This window comes from Trachemys scripta, chromosome 10 (genome assembly GCF_013100865.1).
Source record: "Trachemys scripta elegans isolate TJP31775 chromosome 10, CAS_Tse_1.0, whole genome shotgun sequence".
Taxonomy (NCBI): Eukaryota; Metazoa; Chordata; order Testudines; family Emydidae; genus Trachemys; species Trachemys scripta.
The window spans coordinates 65694557-65717230 of NC_048307.1; the positions used below are offsets into that span (position 1 = coordinate 65694557).

At 43.3% G+C, this 22674-nt stretch overlaps 1 protein-coding gene across 2 annotated transcripts in view; it reads right to left on the minus strand.

The window, feature by feature from the left end:
• FBN1 (fibrillin 1) overlaps nucleotides 1–21667 on the minus strand; it is a 213841-nt gene extending 192174 nt beyond the window's left edge. Inside the window, exons 1-2 of one of the 2 annotated variants that reach the window (XM_034783356.1) lie at nucleotides 21447–21655; nucleotides 20890–21175 (exon numbers count right to left, since the gene is read on the minus strand). In XM_034783356.1, the coding sequence (XP_034639247.1) occupies nucleotides 20890–21065 (176 nt within the window). In that variant the 5' untranslated portion in view covers nucleotides 21066–21175; nucleotides 21447–21655. Of the gene's footprint in view, nucleotides 1–20889; nucleotides 21176–21446 lie in introns of both variants that reach the window. The other variant, XM_034783357.1, reaches the window with a different exon arrangement.
• Nucleotides 21668–22674: the final 1007 nt, after the last annotated feature.

Sequence of the window (22674 nt, forward strand, 5' to 3'; positions counted from 1 at the left end):
CACTGCTCTTTTCTCTAACTGCTTTTACAGGTTTTAAAACTCCTCATTCATATATTTTCAACATATTCAATTGTAATTGTTTCAGCTACATCCCCCAGGGCTACAACCATGTTACTTTCTAGGAGTTCCCCTCTCATCAATACAAAACTGCTCCAGTATCTCATGCCAAATCAAAACTGGGAACTAGGCAAGGGAGATTTCCTTTCACCTTCTCCTGTCTGAAGAAATAATGGAACTTATTAATACAGACTGGCTGGCATTGTTGGTACCTGTTACAGCTGGAAACAAACTGACAGTATCTAGTTTTGGTTGGGGATAACCTCTAAGCATAAGGCCACAAGGCAACGGTTAGACACTGAGCCAAATTTTTATCTCAGTTACACCAATTAGAGCAGTGTAAATCCACAGTAAGTAGATCATCTTGTGGTTAAGACACAGGTTAAGAGTCAGGAATAGAGCTAGACAGAAACTGGAACTCCTGTTCCATGGGAAATTGTGAAATTTAAAAATTAATTAATTAAAAATCATTTCAAAATGGGACCTGGCAAGCTGACTGCCCTGGAGTCAATGACACGAAAAGCCTTGGGAACCCCAATACAAAAAGCCAGGCCCTGTCTGCTTCAAGCCTGCTTGGCAAGCAGGGTCCTGTTGGAAACCTCCTGGTTTCCACTGGAATTTCATCAAATTTGGCATGTTCCCACAGAACTTTTCAATTTCAACAAGTTTGCATTTTCTGACAGAAAAACGTCGTTTCTGACCAGCTCTAGTGAGGAGATCAGTGTTCAATTCTCAGCTATGCCACAGATGTCCTGAGTAACATTACCCTGTGTACATCAGTCAGTCTATTTATATAATGGGAATAAGGATTCTTGAGTTCTGAGCCTACAATTGACTAACATTATGAGACACTCAGATACTACAGTAATAAATGCCATAGAATAAATACATTAATTGAATGAGATTAGAATCTAGTCTACTTTATCTTCTGTGACGCTATGATAGTAATATATAGGTTGGACTAAATTAATCAATGATTTAAGTGGACACAACTCCATTGATTGCAACCACTTACGTTCATGGCCAATTTTGGTCACTGCATCTAAATGCATACATCAAGGCTTATAAAGTTATGTAAGTCTTGCTTTTCACCTGCTTATATCCATGTCAATAGTCTAGATATGCCAGTCATATTCTTCCCTTTCCTACCGTTCCCTCAGTACAATCAAATTTAAAGAGGGCAGCTGAATTACATACACAGTAACTTGGGACAATGAAACAAAATTATAACAAACAACTGTTGCATTTATTTTGAAGGTAAATAAAAAAAATGTAAGAGGGTCAAAAGCTCATATTTAAGTAATATTTTGTGATTAAAGAATACATATATAAAAACACATATGGTATATAGTTTATTGTACTATTTGTTGGTCCATGGCAAGTTATGGAACGGAGCAAATTCACCAGGTTTCTTTTTTAAATATACTATATTTTAAGATCACTTTTATTATTGTCAACCAGTTATTTTTTTTGTTATAACACAGTCACAAGGTCACCTAGTTAAAGGGAATATAGAAACATTAGTTTTTAACAAATACATGTTCAAAGAACAATTTTTTCTGTTAAAATTATTGGTTACAGACACTAAAGATGCATTATGAGGCACAATGCTAAGGAATATAACAATTTCTCTGACTGGCATTACATGGAGAATGCATTTTTATTATAAGGTAACTTATAAGAACAAAATGGGTAAAACATTTATACGCCTCATAAGTTCTATGCACTACATACAGAATTTCTTTACTTTTGATTAAGACAGGTGTCTTTTTAAAAACAAAGAAGTTGCCATACTCTTCTTCCAGCACTGGCCAACACCCAGTGTTCCAGGGAAAAGAAATCCTTTTAATGCAACTAGCCAACGTAATGCTGTCTATAGGGGAAAACACATGCCAGACCTCAATGGGCAACCATGCTTATACACTGAAGCAGGTCATTCAATTACCCTTATTATAGCCTTACTTTGTATATCCACAAGTGGTTCAAATAATAATAATAAAATTACCCAATTTCTCCCTCCCCTCAACCCAGTGTTCATCTTGGCGACCTCCTCCAGAAGTGACTTTCCCAACTCACAGATTCTACACTTCATAAAGAAATACATACTAAATTCACTGCCGTTAATTTTCACAGTGTCCCCTTGTTCTCGGATCATGGAACAGTGTAAAAAGGAAGCACTGAGAAATTCTGCACTTACAAACCTAATGACTCTACTTCTGTCAAGCCCCTCCCTCCCTCCTCTCCTTTGAAAACTAAACAATCCAAGTCTATTATACCTCATCATAACTGTCTATCCAGATATTTATAATGCACCCATCAGTCGACTTTCTAGCTTACCAGAGCTAGACACTGTTGTGTAGATGAGGGTGTACTGCTGTAAATTTACAAAATTACTTCATCCTATTTTCTGTGTGTGGGGCATTTGGGGAGGGGGAGAGGTTCCAAGTGAATTTAGTGCTGGGAAAGGTGCCAGGACAGTCCTGGACCCTGCAGTCCTCTCTCCAGAGAAGGGATCTGCAGCAATTCGGCTGTGATCTACCGGTAGCTTATGTAGCCTTCTCAAGTAGCTCACCAGCAGCTCTTCCCTCTCTCTCCATCCAGCAGCACTACTGGAATTAGCAGATCTCTCTTTCTGCATCACCTCCTGCTACTTCTATGGCAAAGGAAGGTACAATAGAAGGCAGAGAGACTTTTTACTCCTGATCCTATTGCAGCTGCTAGTGGGGAAGGGAGGGAGCAGCACACACATACACACACTCCATGGGTTGAAAGTGAAGATCTCCAGCGGCTGACCCCCTCTCTCCCCAGGCCTGAGGCAGGGTGAAGTTCTCCTTGTCTCTGCCTCACTCCCCAGGCCTACAATCACATCCACTGCAGATGGGAGGGGAGGTGTATCAATGGCAGCTCTCGCAGCCTGCAGGAGATTGAAGGGAGAGCTACAGCAGCTCCTCTCGCCTCGCAGAGGGCACTGTGAAGTGGACAGAGTAGTGAAGGTCTCCTCTGCTGCTCATCCAGCTACCCTCCCTCACCATAGTCAACAGATGAAATGGAGAAGCAGCCAGGACACAGAGAGGGAAACGCCAGAGGGGTGAGCTGGAGAGGCACTTAGATATGGGCACAGCTGTGGGCTTCAGCTGATATTCTGACCTGCTTGCATATTCAGCGAGCATGCATTGCTTCTTTTACATAAATCCTCATTACCATCAAATCCTTCAATTCCTTGTTCTTCCCTATCAAACCTATCATTTGCCTCCTTGAGTTTCCCACCAGCCCCCTAGTCCAGTTTCTTCTGCTCAAATTTCCCTCTTCTCCCTAGTCTGGGTCCTCCATATGTCCCCCCTCATGCTCTGGTTCCCCGCATCCCTCCTCGCTACATCCCCCAGCTCTCTTCTGCCTACAGCGTGGTCACCAACATGCTCACAGCCATAGAAGCATGGCTAGAGTGACCCCTTACATCACTCTGCACTGCATTACCCTTTATACGTATATGAGTGCAGCAGGTTGGTGCTATGTTGTAGATATGATCTCTGTAGCTAGAGTCCTCATCTAGAGAGGACTGCGTAGAATGCCTCTCCCACAAGGCTGCAATGTCGCCAATTCGGAGAATGAAGCCGCTGCTCAGGAACGCAGCATCGAGAACAGAAAATCAAGAGTCTCCCAGACCAATTGGGAGATTGAACAGGTCTGGATGATGCGGGGGAAAGTCAGCTAGACAACCCACTAAAGCACAAATGACTTAGTTGTACTCTGAAAAAGAAGCAGAAAATGCACCATTTTCATTAATTTATACACACAAAAGGAAGCTATTCTACTGCTTATATTGTACCTTATCCCCCACCTTTTGTCTAGCTCTTATTTTTCAGACTGTAAGCTTTTCAATGCAGAGACTGCATCTTCCTGTGTCTGTACTGCACCTAGCAAGTTTGAGTACTACCCTTTTAAATAAATATAACGATCTCTTATATTCCCACTCTGATTAATGTACAAAAGAAAAAAGCCAGCATGGGCAGCTCATACATCACCCCAAAGCTGCTGTTGGCAAAGAGGGTGCTTTGGACGGTCACCTTCGCCACACCTCATGAGAAACATGAAGACTATCCCAAAATCTTCAAATTCAGGGTCATATTCTGCTACTCGTACTTCCACCTTCCCCCTCAAGTAATCCCATCAAAGTCAATGCACCCACCCACTCAGCATAAGTAAGGATGGCAGAATCTGACCCAAAGAGAGCACATGCATTTTGAAAACTTAGACGACCATATTTTCAAAGTCTTAAAAAAAAGGGGGGGGGGGAAGAGAGCACGGAAGAGGCTGCATTTTTCAGAGTTACTTATATACTCACAAACCATAAAAAAAGCTTTCCCTGATCACATGGTGATGAAAAAAGCCATGACTGAAGCCCACAGCTTTGTTCAAAGACTTCCAAAATAAACAAATTCTGTCTTCAATTAATAACATGCGGGTGAAAATGCAGTAGCTAGATGAGTTGAATTATTGTCAAAGGATGTTAGTCATCTCCTGGAAAACTGATAAATGTGTATGAATATTGTTCTCTCTCAGTTTCCATTAACTGATACATGAGACTGACATGCTCAGCTGGTGATACTTTTGCATCTGATGCTTGAAGACAGTAGCTCAAAGAAGATGTTTCTTTAATGGTATTGTTATCGAATGCAAGTAGTATGTATGTGGTTAGCAAGAAATGGAATACGCCCCGTCTAACACTGGATTTGAGGCTTCATTGCTCACCATCCTCAGCAGGCACTCTGTGAAGCAACAGTCTCAACATGTCATGGGAGTAGTGGTAAATATTGTTAACTGCATATAAGTCAGGTACCTTCAGCATCACCAACGCTGTCAGTCTTGTGTACATATTAGGTACATTTCTATGAAAGATGCCTAGAGCATTGGATAGATACTTTTTTCTTTAAATAAAAATCTCACCCTAGAATTTTGGACAGTAACCCCCTACCACCCCATCATTAACACCACCTAAGCTCATTACGTTGGACTAATATAAAACTTAGAGATCTAAAGTGCAACAAAGTAGCTCAGTGAAAAGGCTGGAGAGGCCTGAACTAGAACATGGTAGGCAGCAGAGCAAGCCACAGTGCCCTGTTCACATATCTCAGCTGTATTCAGACCTCTATCGGGGGCCTGATCTGTCAAGACTTCTCCTTCCCACTGAGGTTATTTGGATATGAACGTTTGTCAACTAAAACTGGATTGAGACCACCAAATCTTCACTGAGTTACCCAGAATGGCTCCCAGGTCTCATTTCTCAGAGGATCAATGAATTTCAAGCCCCATCTGTAAATATGGTAAATGGATTATTTTTGCCAATATGCCCTTAAACTATGAAAACTTACCTGGCATTTTAGTGGTGTAGAATCAAAAAGGCCAGTAGGCCACAGGCACTTAAAGTCTGAAATGGCTTGATGGCAACTCATTCGTCTCTACTCTGGACACTGAACTCTTCGCTGTTTAACTTGGTTTTAAAATAACGTTTTTTCCCCTCACAGAAGAGGACAAAAACACTCCTGTTGTCTGGGGAAAATATATGGGTGGGTGAGGAGGTGTTTTGGAGGGAAAAGGAAATCATGGTCCACATTAAAATCCATCTGCCATCTCTTGCTGCTTAATCTTCCTGTTTCTGAAAGCCTTCTGGAATTTGTCAAAATTGTTCCAAGCAGGCAAATGCCGACAGTCAGTCATTCTTGCTTTTTGCAGCATATTTAGTACTGTGGACTCACGGCAGCGATATGCACTCCTAACATGTGAAAGATGGAATTAAAGGATTTTTAATAAGAAACTTAGGTATGTATGAAAAGCAACCTCAGATCTCTGTGATGGTATCTGTGAGCACAATCCTGCTCCCACCTCTGAGAATCTGCCAGGACAGAGACACAGCAGAACTAGTCTGGAAAGAGAGGGTACAGGACTTGGGCCAATACATGGAGTCCTCCCATCCTGTGTAGGACCAAGTCTGGTTCTGTGGTGACTCCCTCCACTGCTGGATTGGGGTCAAATGGAGGTAAAGCAGTGACAAAAAGACAAGAGGCAGGAGCAGAGCCAATAGACACACTGCTATGCAGATTCACCAGCTATCGACTTCTGTGGAGGGGTGGAGCAGCAGAAAGGGCTTCAATAGCAACAGCAGAGCATTTCTCCTGTGAAGCGAAGGTTCCTTCGCCCATCATCCCCACAGAACTACCTTAAATCAAAGCCTCAGACTTGGTGCACGTGCAAGGACCTGGGCACAGATATACAGTGCTGCTTCTTCACAATTTTAACACAGATGTAAAAGAGAAGCAACAAATCAATGACTCTGTAGCCAGTGCCACTCCAATCATGATTTTGCATGCACAACATATATGATGCACATGCATAATCATGATACATTAGGCATTCATGAATCCTCCTTGTTCTTTTGTAGCATTATACCAATATTTTATTAATACTAGCCTAGCATCAGCTTATTCTGATAGCCATGATTGTTCAGTGCATCATCAATTAAATCCTGCATAATACTATCTGCTAGTTCTGCTCCCTTCTGCAATGCCAACTGTCTCTACCATACACCTTTGACCTGCCTCTTCTCTACAGTGTGCAGCACTGTCCCATTGTTTTGTCTTCCTTTCATCAACCAATAACTCCTTTGCCACTTGAGCTTCACCCTGAAATATCGCCTGGGGGCAGCTGCCAGCTTTTTTCAGAATGGAACTTGCTTACAGAGAATCTGTCTGAGAATTCGTAAGCGACAGGAAGATTCCATGAACCAGTGTAGCAGAGTCACTCCAATATCAAGCACCATCACCCAAGCACTGACTGCCAAGTAGTGTGACAGGAGCTGGGGCAAGGGAAGAGTTTCCCTTAATGAGGCAGCAGCAGGAGCGGGGAGAATTCGATTCCAGGGAAAGGTTGGTGGCATGTGCACTGCTGCCCTTCCAAGGGGTTTTGACAAGGGAAGGCAGCTCTGAAATGTAGCCAGACTAGTGTAGGAGCCCCATGGTGAAGTCTGCCCGGGGTGGTGATGAATGTTCACATCCCCCAGCTGCCCTGGCCATGACCCTTCACAGAAAGCACAGCTCATTACTGGGGAAGACACTGCCCATCTGTGCAGGAGAGTTGCTGGCATTGCTGGGAGATGTACCACAGACAGACAATCTGCCAGGAGCCCTGCCATACACTAGTCAAAGCTGGCGTAACCCAGGGATGAATCAAGCGTGGGTTTGGAATAAATTAGACAGAGGCTAGACAGAGTGGGCAGAGCAAGGCTGAGAGAGTAGCAGAGACAGTTTGCTTGCCAGATAAAGACTGAACTGAAATGGAGAAAAAGCAGTTAGTTAAACTGGACAAGGGGAAGGATGTTGTAATGATCAGATACAGGGTGAAATCTCTAACCTCTCTGCTCCCCATTCCCCCCCACCACAAAAAAATGCACCTGGACTCTTATTTTCAAGGAAAAGTTCGTTGAGGTTAAGAATGGTCTTTTCTTAACTCCTTAGCTCCAACAGTTGGCATCTGCTTCATGTAAAAAGACAGCTTCCTGGTGCCAAAGGTAAAAATCAAACTAATACAATAGGCCAGATTTTTAAAGGGGCCTCCATCCAGTCTCCTCCTTTTTTGACCAAAGGTGGTGCCTGGAAACACTGCATCCAAAAGTAATAGCAGAAACAAAACTGACCTCTTAAACATGGTACTTAATTATGAATGGAAATGAGGTCTTTGGCTAAGTGTCCACATTCACACATGCAGTTAAAAGTGCCTGGCCTTTACAAATTTGGCTCAGAGTTTTGAAGTATATCCAGTATGCCAGTAAATGCCACTGAAGAATTCTAAAGGTATGCAGGTTTGGCCTTATTACCCTGTTTAAAGCCATCTATAATCATATCATTACCTTTTACTGTAAAATGGCTTTGCGGACACCTGTTTGTGTCTATCCATGTGCAGAGCTCCCCAGTTTCCTGAGATGGGGCCCATTCATCAGCTGATGTAAACTGGGGTAGCTCCATTGACTGTTGACTTGGCCCTGAAGTTTTAGTCCAGACTTAACCTACTCCCTCAACTCCAACAAAATGGTGAAGCAATGAACTAGATAGAGTTTTAAAAATCATGTATTTCTATGACAGCTGATTTTCACATATCCCACTGATTATTAAACTAGTTTTGCCAGTTATCCTCAAGCAAAATGAGGTATTTTTACCATTGTGCTTTGTCTCAGTACAAACAACCAGAGTGCTCAGCCATAGTGCTTATTATCCCATAAAGAAGACATTAAGCATCTGTCCCATGTCACCAAATTCTTATGCCATGTTTCATGCAGGTGTATGTGTGGCATACACAGGATCTCTTATGACTGTCTGATTTTCTTCCCCTGTAGTGTGAGAGTGTGGTGTGTCTGTGCCATGCAGTGAGTTTAACATGATAATTACTCCTCACAGGACGGTACTACTGTCCCAGAATCTTGGCTCAGTTCAGCTGAGGAAAGAACAGACTTAGTAGCTCCACGGGTGTCCTTGGCTCTGCAGTCCTGAGGCCAATGCGCATGTCAGGAACTCAAAATGACCTGCAAGATCTTTCCTTCAGCAACACTGAACATCCTGCAAACCCCAGCTCCTATCATACTGTGCCCGCCAAATACAGCAATCGGGTGATGGTATTTGACATCAGGGGACTCTGCTACACTGGTTCACGGAATCTTCCTGCAAAATGATGACAGGGACAGATTCATCTGACTTGACAGCCATGCATTGTTCTCACGCTTAGCCATAGAATGGCAAATTCTTAGGCACATTCTCTCATTGTTCTACATGCTAATGTCAGTGGGTCCAGCCCTAGACCAATTTACGTGGCAGTATGAGGCACATGAGACCCAGCATGCCATGGAAACTAACGGCATGCTGGGCCAACCAAGCATGGTCCATAAAAGGGAATGAAGGGTCTCCCCATGCATTCCATGAGCAAGAACTATAGAACATGCTCAAGGGATGGCATACCCCAATCCTTCCTTTCACCTCACCTTTTAGAGCCAAGGCAGATGTCTGTAGTCACCCCAAGGTAGTTCCAGCCGGGGAGCAAGGGAGGGACTCGCTCAAGGTTTCTGCACCACTGCCAACATTCACGATCTCATTGCCAGTGATTGGGGTCAATTGTGGGAGTCTCTTACAGTCTCACAAAGAAACAAAAGCAGCTCAGGAATTTTGCGGGATTTGCATGGCGTTTCCTGCTTCGGCCGCTAGAGGCTGCTTGCACACATCTTGTGTACTCTGAGCGGAGCAGGCAAAGCACAACACAGCTGAGCAGCCTCTCTCTGAGGACAACAGCAGCAGTCTCACCTCCACCACAGGGCATGAAGGTGTGTGGAGTGTTGGGGAGTATTAGAGGAAAGAACTCAAGGGAATCCACCCTAACGCTGCAGGCTAGAGACTGGTAGCACCTGTTGGAAGCTCACAGAGGACTGGAGTTGCAGGATGTTGCCAGTGAGGCTGGGAGAGTGAGGGACTGGGGGAGGCAGCCAAGGAGGGGCAGGCATTGAAATGGAAGTAAGTTAGGGAGCAGGTGAACAGGGGAAAGGGGACCTGAATTTGTGTGCACGTACTCTGTATGCTCTGAAAGTTGAATTTTCAAGCTCCATTGTTGAAAACATGTTGGGGGCAGTGGGAGTTTAAAATCCAGACAGATGGCCAAACAGCCTGATTTTGGGAGAGATTTTCAAAGGCACAACTGGCACTTGGGAACCTCCCTGCCGTTGAAAGTCAATAGGAGCTAGGCACCTAACTGCTGTTCATGCCTTTGAAAAATCTGCCTGAACTTCTCCCTCACCCCCTCAACTCCTGTGATTTTTAGGCCAATTTAAGGGTGAGAGGACTTGTGGTTTTTGAACTCCTGCAGTTAGCAAGACTGTTCCTGTGTTTTTTAAAGTAAATTAAATATGTCTGGTGTGGAGGAGTGGGAAAGGGCTGCTGCTAGTGGACACTCTACTTTAGCCCATCCCACCTCCAAGAGCCACAAGAAGGGAAATCAGCCATCTTTAGCTTTGGAGTTGTCAAGCAATCCATTGTCTTTGAGGCACGTGCTCCCATTCGGCATCTCTCTGTAGCGGGCTGCTGTCCAGCCACAAAGGAACCTGCTTTCCACACTCCTCCCTCCCCACTCCAAGAACGAAGAGGTCCACATGAAATATGACAATCAGTCTGAGATGAGCTTGTGGCCCTGGGAAGAGAGGCAGGGGAAGGATGTGCGGCTACACAAACAGTATATGGACTCATTTGGAGAGTGCTTCCTTCCTCCTCAGAAGTGGTTTAGCCTCAGCAGCTCTCCAGTCCAGGTGGATCGCTCATCTTTTGTGCATTCCATTCTGTTTGACCCAGGAATGGGCCCAAAGTGACTTCCAGCCACCAAACAAGGAGAGAATATTATGAATATTAGAATATTATTCTAAGGTTTTATGTCCTGTAAGACATCGAATGGTATTACAGAGTATAGTTGTTGGCCTGAACTGGAGCTCTCAAGAAGAGCTATTGAAAGGTACTTTGTAGTTCACTTTAGACATGGGGAGCAGCAAAAAAACAAAAACCAAAACCAAACAAAAAAAATTTCTATGCAGGAGGCTCTCACCTACATGTCTCAACCACCTCTGTGTGTCCAGGCTTCCTCATGCATCTTCAAATATCTGCAGGTTTAGGGGAAGAAGATCCCACTTCCAGGTTGGTGTGGGAGAGGTGGGAGGAACACAAATTATTCCCCCACCCCAGAATGATTCCTGGGGGCCTCTATGAGTAGAAATCCACTAGTACCTATGAGGGTTTTTCCAAATAGTGGTAGGACATGGCCCATGTGTCTTTGCTCAATACATTTCTATGAAAAGGAGTTCTCTTTTGCTTCGTTATGCAAACAGTTCAACGGTGCTTTTGTTAGGTCCCCATGTTGTCAATGTGCTAGTAATCAGATGCAGCTAAATGCACAGATATGTCCAAAATAACCCCGATGAAAATTTTCTTTAAAGTCCATACAGAGTTAAATATGGAACACAAGTCATAACAAACAAGACACTCTTTGTACTAAGTGAGCAACACTTTTGCTGAATGGCAGCACACCAATGAGGAGATAAATGAACCTGAGCGGAAAACAAAGGCTACAACTTCATTCAACAACAGCCAATGTAAGAGGGCAGATAGGCAGTCCAAGCCAAAATGTCCCTCCTACCTCCTCCAAAGAGACTTATAAGGACCTAGGCCTACATCAAATTGCCAGGGTCCTTGAGCCCAAATACAGGCCCAAACTACACAGAATAGGTGTGTTAAGCTCCATGCAGAGTAGTTTGCCTGGGTAATGAGACAACCATGTGAGGTCAGGCTGAATCTATGGAGCAGTGTGCAGACTGGCCCCCAACCAAGAATGATCAGTATTCCATGTACCACGTGGTGGGTAATAACATGAGAGGCCTCCATGTTTCTAAAACTAAACTGTCTTTATTAAAAACTATAAACGGAGGTGCTGCAACTGCAGCTACCATTCCAGCCACATGCACACAGACTGGCTTCCTGGTGCCTTCTCCAAACTCTTGCCTCCTGCAACCTGCGCTCCTCCCTCCAACTTCCATGCAGGTTACGACAATCAGACTTTATTCTGCCACTATTACTCTTCCTCCAGCCCCACTACAACTAAGCGTTCAGTTTCTATGCACTGGTTACCACTCGCCCGTCTTTGGGTGAGCACTGCCCATCTGACCTAACATGGTAAACTGCAGCAAATAAACTGTCTGCAGATGGACACATATCAAAAGGGTACAGTCCTATGGGCAAGGCAATACAAGAAATAAAAAAAAGACACCAATACAAAATCAGAAGCCATAGCACACACATGGATACCAAACCATGGAAAGCCAACACCCTACACGTACACCCTACACATCCCTACAGGAAAATGATGCAGTGGAACAGGCACGTGGAAACAGATTCAAGTCCTATTACATATCTAGCCCTGTAAACAGGAGTCATAGCATGACCCCACTTCTGACCTGCCAATCACTTGGTCACGTGTAGCCAGCCTTGCACATGACCTTTCCTAATCCATGCCAGACTACTGTGTTTCACTTTCCAGGCTACAGGGCTAGCCATCATGAAACCCCCCAGCCTGTTGGACAGGCAGAAAGTGGTCCAATCAAATACCCTGTCCAATGGCCAATTGTGAAACACCCCCCTTCCCCCACAGCCTGCTAGGCAGCCTGCCATGGTCTATCCTGCGCAGTCAATTAAGCAGGCAAAAATATCTCACCCTGATCTGCACATCGAAGTGTCTTCCTGGCCAAGTGGCACTTGGTGATCAGGCTTCACCTGATTGCTTGGAGCCAGTTTTACAATATTTACGCTACAGCTATGTTTCATCCTGTATTGCAGAGCAGCTGTGGTGTATTCGCTTTACTATAGTCTGTTTACTCTCTCTGTTCTAGTCACAATTTATTACTGAGAATCTATAGAATAACTTGGGTTTTTTCAATTGAGGATTTCTGGCTCAACTATCAAATAATACACAACCGGCATGTCAAAAGATATTTGTGCCCTGACTCAGAATCCAGTTAAAACATCTGCATTTGATGGAAGGAAGAAAGAAAGACGTGCTGGGGAGCAGGGTGGCTCAGGAGATTGGTAATGGAATATAGAGCCTCCAGGTCACTTGCTGGTTGGAATACTGCCCTTGATGATGATTCTTGATTGCTTTTCAGTGATCTGCCTGAAATTATTTGGATGGGTCCCCAATCCTAAATTGTGATCCACACAGGCCCAGGAATCTGCCAATGCAGATCACAAAGCAGGATCTTTGGGGTGTCTTGGGTAATCCAGTTTATAGAGAGCTGATGGTCACACCACAATAATTTGAAGTATAAATGGAGAGCACAGGGATCTCATGGACCTGGAGACTGAATTACTCTCTCACTCCTAGAAGCTCCAGAACCAGACTGACATATTGGCAAGGTGGTGTGGGGATACTTGCACTGCTCCTGGCTCTGAATAGAGGATTCCAGGGCTATAAGACAGCTTTCACTAAATTCACTGAAAAATAAATATTCTCGTAAAAAAACCAACAGACTAATTAAACAGCACACAGAGGAAGACATCTGTATTATCAAGGATTAAATGCGATTTAATTCCCCCGCCACCGAAGACCCCAGGTCCCCAGAATCCTCTGGGCGGCCCTGCCTTTATCAAATAGTCTCATGCTCTGTTTTTTAGGCATGAGAGGATCCACATAAATGTATACCCCAACTTAAATGTATACCCCAAATTAAAAAACACAGTAAAAGAACTAAAAAGGAGCCACTGTGGCTTAACAACCATGTAAAAGAAGCAGTGAGAGATAAAAAGGCATCTTTTAAAAAGTGGAAGTCAAATCCTAGTGAGGTAAATAGAAAGGAGCATAAACACTGCCAAATTAAGTGTAAAAATGTAATAAGAAAAGCCAAAAAGGAGTCTGAAGATCAGCTAGCCAAAAACTCAAAAGGTAGTAACAAAATGTTTTTTAAGTACATCAGAAGCAGGAAGCCTGCTGAACAACGAGTGGGGCCCCGGGGATGATCAAGATAGAAAAGGAGCACTTAAAGACGATAAAGTCATTGCGGAGAAACTAAATGAATTCTTTGCTTCAGTCTTCGTAGCTGAGGATGTTAGGGAGATTCCCAAACCTGAGCTGTCCTTTGTAGGTGATAAATCTGAGGAATTGTCACAGATTGAAGTGTTACTAGAGGAGGTTTTGGAATTAATTGATAAACTTAACAGTAACAAGTCAGCAGGACCAGATGGCATTCACCCAAGAGTTCTGAAAGAACTCAAATGTGAAATTGCGGAACTATTAACTATAGTTTGTAACTGTCCTTTAAATCAGCTTCTGTACCCAATGACTGGAAGATAGCTAATGTAATGCCAATATTTAAAAAGGGCTCTAGAGGCGATCCTGGCAATTACAGACCGGTAAGTCTAATGTCAGTACCGGACAAATTAGTTGAAACAATAGTAAAGAATAAAATTATCAGACACATAGAAGAACATAAATTGTTGGGCAAAAGTCAACATGGTTTCTGTAAAGGGAAATCATGTCTTACTAATCTATTAGAGTTCTTTGAAGTAGTCAACAAACATGTGGACAAGGGGGATCCAGTGGACATAATGTACTTAGATTTCCAGAAAGCCTTTGACAAGGTCCCTCACCAAAGACTCTTACGTAAATTAAGTTGTCATGGGATAAGAGAGAAGATCCTTTCATGGATTGAGAACTGGTTAAAAGACAGGGAACAAAGGATAGGAATAAATGATAAATTTTCAGAATGGAGAGGGGTAACTAGTGGTGTTCCCCAAGGGTCAGTCCTAGACCAATCCTATTCAACTTATTCATAAATGATCTGGAGAAAGGGGTAAACAGTGAGGTGGCAAAGTTTGCAGATGATACTAAACTGCTCAAGATAGTTAAGACCAAAGCAGACTGTGAAAAACTTCAAAAAGATCTCACAAAACTAAGTGATTGGGCAACAAAGTGGCAAATGAAATTTAATGTGGATAAATGTAAAGTAATGCACACTGGAAAAAATAACCCCAACTATACATACAATATGATGGGGGCTAATTTAGCTACAACAAATCAGGAAAGAGATCTTGGAATCATCGTGGATAGTTCTCTGAAGACGTCCGCGCAGTGTGCAGCGGCAATCAAAAAAGCAAACAGGATATTAGGAATCAATCATTAAAAAAGGGATAGAGAATAAGACGGAGAATATCTTATTGCCCTTATATAAATCCATGGTACGTCCACATCTTGAATACTGCGTACAGATGTGGTCTCCTCATCTCAAAAAAGATATACGGGCAGTAGAAAAGGTTCAGAGAAGGGCAACGAAAATAATTAGGGGTTTGGAACGGGTCCCATATGAGGAGAGATTAAAGAGGCTAGGACTTTTCAGCTTGGAAAAGAGGAGACTAAGGGGGGATATGATAGAGGTATATAAAATCATGAGTGGTGTGGAGAAAGTGAATAAGAAAAAGTTATTTACTTGTTCCCATAATATAAAAACTAGGGGCCACCAAATGAAATTAATGGGCAGCAGGTTTAAAACAAATAAAAGGAAGTTCTTCAAACAGCGCACAGTCAACCTGTGGAACTCCTTGCCTGAGGAGGTTGTGACAGCTAGGACTATAACATGGTTTAAAAGAGAACTAGATAAAAATCATGGAGGTTAAGTCCATTAATGGCTATTAGCCAGGATGGGTAAGGAATGGTGTCCCTAGCCTATGTTTGTCAGAGGGTGGAGATGGATGGCAGGAGAGAGATCACTTGATCATTACCTGTTAGGTTCATTCCCTCTGGGCACCTGGTATTGGCCACTGTCGGTAGACAGGATATTGGGCTGGATGGACCTTTGGTCTGACCCAGTATGACCATTCTTATGTTCACATGTGCATTAGGGACTAAGCCAAAATCTCCTCACTCATTTCATTCTGACCTGAATTAGACCTGAGTTCACCTACAGGAAAATGTAATTGTAACAACTACCATCAATGGCAAGTAGACTCAGGGACAAGCGTAGTACCCAAAACTACTTTTAACTGTCAAAGGCCTTAATTTTGCCTCAGGATCTGCTAGTACTGGAATCTTACAATTTAAAGCCAGTATGGATGCCAGATCTATGGGACCTGAACTATGCCTTCCTCTGTGTTTGTAAGCAACCAAACTCAGACTGATTGCTATCACATTGTATATATATTAAAAAAAAAAATAGCAGCAGTTTGTTAATTTTTTTAATTGGCCAGATTTCAAGTTGAGGGTATCCCCTCTTAATGCTGCAATTTACGAGAGATATGTTCTGGCAATCATCTCTAAAGCCAAAAGACCCAATTTGCCCTGCATTTACATTCTTTTCACTTTGTTCCCAATTCAAAGTTTTCAGCTTTCAGTTTCACTCAGGTCCAGAGTCTGACACTGACTGGGTGTGGCATAAGTGGACAGCCAGAGGTGTATAGGCCAGAAGTGGTAAGAAAAATGTTTGAGGTTTTCAGTATAAACCAATATTTACCAGTACGGTAAGTCTGCTTTTCTTCAGCAGGTTTTTAGTGGCAAGTATTGGTTTTAAATGAAAACCAGAAGCCTTAATTATATATTAGAAAACTGGAATTATGTTATAGATTTATAAGACTTATTTTATTTCAGTGAGCAGTGATGCAAATGAAAGACCAAATCCTGCCTGGTTTATTCAAGTTTATTTAGCCCCTGTAAAACCAGTGCATCTTGCTTTCGGGACTAAGGCAAGCAACATTTAATCCCAAAAGGATAATAATCTGCTGTAGGAGAGCTTAATTTGTTTCACTCAGAGTTTCATGAATCAGATCAGTGCCAATTATTCTGTTCTGTAATATTCACTATCATTTCCAATTTAAAAAAAACAACCGTTCAGTTCTAGTATGAATTTATTTAATTATAGTCTTATTTAGAATAATCTGTTATCTCATGGTACAGCTACCTCAAAGAAACCTTAGTCATTTTAAAATTTCAGTTTCAACTGATTGTTAAGCTAGGTATTACCCTCTTCCACCATTACACTTTGAGAGGAAGCAAATAACCACTTGTCTTATTTAGTAATTGTTTCACTCTTTTTAAAGTTACAAGGTCTTTGCCCCATTTTGGGGAGAAATTCTAATCAATGTAGATAACCATAATAAAACAAAATATCTCTCTGCCATTTAGTCCAAAAGGGACCAGATCATAAGAAATAACTGACTTTTACTTTATATCCAAGGGTTAAATTTACACATCATGTTCTTCAAGTGTATATTATTTAGGAAGTTTCCCATTGGAGGCCCAGTCCAGCAGTCCTTACTTGGGCAAAACTCCAAGTGACAACAGTGAGAGTTTTAGGAGTTCAAGGGTTACAGGATAAGACCCTTACAATATAATATACTAACAGTCTTTAAAGCTCTTGGGACTCTTCTGGATGAAAGATCTATCTATATACACATAAGGTGTTTATTATTTTAAACATCTTATAGGGTAAACCACAATAGATTCCAGAGATACGTCTATTTACCATGTTGCAGTATGTATTTGGATATGGAAACTGACACCGAAAAATCAAATTATACTTTCTGAAAAAACAGTTACTACCTTGATCAGAAAACTATTATCAACTAATAAAAATATGAAACTAGCATGTCAACATGCATGTTAGATTAGAGGAACTGACTTTAAAACACAAGGGATTCAGCTTTTGCTAAAATGACATTTGCTCAATGGCATAATGTTTGAGTCAGAATTCTAAGTTACAGGCCAAGAAACAGGCTTGAAGTCTTAAGGCTCAGGCTAACATAGAGGAGCATCTGCTCCAGTTAAAGTCCTCTTCTAGCTTTCAGCCATCTCATCGGCATAACTGATAAAGCAATGATAGTGAGGAAGAAAATAACCAACTTTAAACTTGCAATAAAATACAGAATTAGTATGAAATTAGATACAAATTAACAGTAAACCCTAATTGTATTATTTTACATATAAAACCAACATGTTCCCATAGAATCTTAATATTTTTAAAAGCTACATGCTTTTCAGTGTTCGTTTAACCAAACAAACACTAATGAAAAGTCTACTACAATTTTCTCTCTGAAAATCTTTGAAGAGGCACCCATGTCCACGCACTGACCATCAATAGCAGAAAACACTGTAAAACCAGATTCAGACTTACTTGCCCCCCCCCCCAAAAAAGACTATCTGAACTATAGTAACATGAAAACAAAGTCTACCATTATGATTTATATTATAATTCTCAGAGCTCCAAAGATATTTGTAGTGATGGACAAATGAGAAAAATAATGTGAATGTGTCTTCTCCTGGTCAAGTGAATTTTCTAATAATGTTTTAAGTCTATTTAACAACCACTGATTCTCTGTCTAATGTATCTGCAATTCCTATATACTCAGTGCCTATTTTCCATATGGATTTCTCAGAATTAACCCCAACCCTGTCTGTTAAAATGACAGCTCTTTTTGTACATTAGACTGCCACACCAAATAAAGTCCTTGTGATTTCCAAATTGGAAATGTCCAACAGGACTTCCCATAACAATGATAAGGATGTTTATATGGCTAACAGAAGAAAAGATTTCCAACTGCTTAAACAATTTGGTCACTTTTTACTGTCAGTCTTAAGTATGAGGTGCAAAAAAGGGACTAATAATGACTGAATGAACTAATGATTTGTTTTGTGTTTTACTGGATCAGACCCTTTGGCAAAATGCTATAAGCTTGTTAAGTATCTGCTTTCCAGGGCGCTAAATCAGAATTGTAATATTCCAAATAATTAACCAAGCCATGGTCAAATGGAATGTCTAAAACTAATATTGCTGTTAACTCTAAACTCTCGTGTTGTCTAAAATACATTAACTCACTCGCAAATATTTCTTATGCAATTGCTACAACATATTTTATAAATAAAAGATGTCTAACTCATGAAGCAAATCACAGGACTAGACAGTTGTGCTATTTCTTCAGTTTTCAGCAGTAATCAATACTTGCAATATCATCTTTGAAAAAGCTGTTGATTTCAACTATTTGTTCTTGCTTTTTTATTACTTTCTAAACAACCCACAAAAAGACAGTAATGGTTATTTTCAACAAAGCAATTGTGTCTTCCAGCACACACATACAACTCCCACTGAAGACAACACATGTACTGGAAGCCAGAATTTGGTCATGATTAAGTAATAATGTTTTTCAACTTGATACTTTAACTCAGAACCCAAATTATGCAAAGAGAGAAAAATGGTTGAAAGTCATAGTACGAATAGTAAATATCTGTCTGAAAAGTAATTCTCTAACCCTTTGAGAGCTTTTATTGTTTACAATTATCTTTGCCATCTTTGCTTGCAGTCCTTGCCATCAACAGCAGTTTTGCCCAAGTAAGAAGTGCCAGAATGTGCACTGCCCAGCTATCTCTCTGGTGACAAGACACCTGGAAGTAAAGGGCCTGACCATGCAAACCCAGGCTGTTGAAACTATTTGGATGAGTAAACACTGATCACTTGAGTATGTTTTTTTGCAAGACGATGCCCAGAAAGGATAAAGTAACCTGAGACACCTCCTCGCTCAAGGAACTATAAAATTACCACATTGCACACTTACATATAGATATACGTCATGATCATTATATGCATAATTTGGTAAAAGAATGAATTCCATGTATCTAACCCTCTAAGAAAAAAACCATAATGTTTCCTTATTAGGCAAATAATAAAATAAGGAAAAATATAAGCGCCCATCTTGCACTTCTCACTCACGCAAAACTCCCATTGATTTCAAGAGAAATATTTCCCAGATTAAAGACTGCAGGATTCAGCTCATTTGTGGTGCCTGCTAATATAAATATAGCTAGGCTTGTATCAGAACATTCATATAAACTCTATTTTCAACAGTTGAGAATTTTGCCCTGGTGATAGGGCAGGAATCCACATTACACACCCATACAGTGATGAGGTATTATTTTGAGGTTTCCCATTTAACAAAACAATTAAGTTTTGAAATGTGTTGTTTCAGCATTTTTAAAGACATTTTGTTTTACAGGCTGAAATCTTTAATACTGAAAATAAACTACTAAGCCTGCTCCATGACATTTCACCATGATTTTATTACACTTAAGAGTACTTAGGACATATGCCAATATAGCTACTAATACTAGATATTAACAGCTCCAGAAGAGTGGCATTGTGAGGATGGTACATATTTTATACATCAGACCATAATGGTACCAAATGAGCAATGATACATATTACAAAATGGTCTAAATAGGCATGACAGACCATAATTGATCTGAAAGGGTTGGCATTATGGGCATTCTTTTTTAGGCAAACAATGGGAGTCCTGTGTGAACAAGGAATGAAAGACTGGCCCTAATTATTTTTTAAAGGGGGGGGAGGGGAAATGGGATTGGGTTTTTTCTATTTTCTTTTCTAGAAATTAAATTAACAAGCAACAAAACATTAAAATATAATAATCTTTAATTTGAGTTAAAATTAACAGTTATCAAAAAAGCAAAGACTGGATTGTACAATCCTGGTTCATCCAAATCTCCCACTAAAGTTCCTGGAAGTTCTGGGTACACAGGGAATGCAGGATCAGGCTGAAAACGTATCCTTACCAGTCCTGTTGTGCTCGGTGTGTAGTGCACATGGTATATCTATGACCAGCTAGGGTGACCAGACAGCAAATGTGAAAAATCGGGACAGGGTGAGGGGTAATGGGAGCCTATATAAGAAAAAGACCCCAAAATCGGGACTGTCCCTATAAAATTGGGACATCTGGTCACCCTAAGCTAAGGACAGAGCAGCATGAATCTCAGCCGCAGTCTTAGCTTGGACTTTCCTTGCTTTTGTCAGCATGATCACACCCGTTTACTGTATTTAATAGGTGAGGGCAGGATGCTGCAGATCAATAGTTACCACTACCCCACACTCAGAGCTTGATTTGGGGGAAGTATAACCCGCACTAAACATAAGAGAACAGAGACAGCCAGATCTTGCCTCCTTACAACTTCAGGGGCTTCAAGGAAAGTACCATCCCATCTGCACTAGGTCTCACCAGGCTGGGTAATAACAGTGGCTTTTCTTCTACTGTAACAATCCAATTTGTCCCAAGCTCTCTGACCTCCCTTTCGCTGAAGCCCATTGGGGGAACTGGACACTGCGAAAACACTAACAAGTCCCAAGGATGGTGCCACTTCACAGCAATTGCCCTTGTAGCCTTAAGGTGCAGCAGGTTCTGTTATGTACAAACACCCCGTGGTCCCTCCCCCTCATCCAATTACCCTTTGAGCGCATCGTGTCCTCCTCCGCCTCCGCCTTGTCCTCTCCTCTTGGCTCTGCTGGCTCTGGTTTCCTTCACGTTATCAGCCTCCAAATTCCCTTCAGCACCTTCGCTCGTATAGGAAGATAAAATCACTGTAAATCCCAGGGCGAACTTCAGCAGCCTACCCAGCCACATCGCGCCGCCTCCCTTCTCCGGCTCGCCTGGGCTCGGAGCGCTGCAAGTGGCTTCTCCTTCCTCCCCAGCCGCCTAAATCCGCAGGTCCCAGCCGACCGACTCCCGATCAGCTGCAAGAGGGGAGGGGAGGAGAAGGGTTTTCAGTGACACGGAGCGAGACCTCAGCCATTCCCCACACCACCCCCATCCCCAGCTGCCCGAGCGAGCCGCCACGGCGCGCAATGCGCAGCTCCTCCGCTCGCCCTTGCCCGGAGCCCGGCCACTGCGCAGCCTGTCTCTTCCCCAGGCGCCCAGCCTGCAGCCCGGCATAGCCCCCCCTCACTCCCGGCTGGCTTCTCCGACGGCGGCTGCCGGGGCTCCCCATCGCTCCCGTTCCCGTACCTTCCCTCCGACAGCATCAGCAAGGGCTGCCCAGCCCGCCCAGCGCACCGAGCGGCGGCTGCAGCTGCTGAGGCTGGGACTGTCTCCAAAGCATGGAACTGGCCAGGCTTTGCAAAGCAGCACCACAACAACCGGGAGGCTAAGGCGGCAGGAGAGAGGTGTCAGGCTGGGGGCAGCCCGGGCGAGCCATGCACGGGGCGGGCGCTGACACCCGTGCCCAGCCGCAACACAACCCGAAAGAAAAAAAAAAAAACCACCCGCTGCCTTCACCCACTGGAGCCGCTGCTTCTGCGGAGGCTGCTGCCGCCGCTGTTCCCGCTGCTGTTCCAGCCGCGGCCGCTGCACCCACCGCTGCTCCGGCGGCCCCCTCCTTCCCTTCTCCCCTCCTCTTCAAGTACCGTCCGCGCAGCTGTGTCTCGCGAGAGGCAGGTCAGCCAGCCTCCCCTCCCCACTCCCCACCCCGGCTCCTGAGACCGGCCGCGGAGCTGCCGGGCTGGGGCGGCCCCGGGCGCCGCACCCCCAGCGGCTCGGGTTCCTGGGGCGCACTTTGGTGCCAGGCTCCGGAGCCTAGACGGCAGCTGAACCTCTCCCGTGAGGGCGGGCGGCACCTGCGCCAAGAACGCCTGCGGGCAGCCAGGGAGCCGCAGGGAAGGTGGGGATGCCCTGTGGGCCGAGGCCAGCAGCAGCTCCTAGCCCCATCCTCCCTGCGCGCTGGACAGAGAGGACCAAAAGCCAGAAGGACCCAGATGCTCTTCCCTCTGCATTGAGGGCGGAGAGGGATACCCGGCCTGCAGGGTTAGGTGTCTTAGGTGACCCCACGCCCTGGAGAAAGCATCAGGTTCTTGCAGTACCTAACCGGGCCTGAGTACAACTGCATGAGGAGGAGAGGACTTGCCTGTTTAGCCAAGCCCCAGCCTGATAATGTACCATCAGGTCATGGGGGCTGGTCCCAGGCGGGTACTGGGACTCAGAAGTGTCCAAATCACTTTCTTGCTGGGTTGTATCAGTTTAAGGTTAGACTGATCAGCAAAGCAATTTATAAAACTGCGGGTGGGGACAGTGGTGCTGCTTCACCCCAGGGCTTGACGTAGTAATAACAAACACCAAATACATGCAGCAGCACCTCCACTATAAAAAATTGTTCCAGGACCCGTGGCTAGGAGAAAACAAGACTGAAAGAGGGGGATTTCTCAGCCTCTGTCTGAAATCATGTATCCTGGAGGTGCAG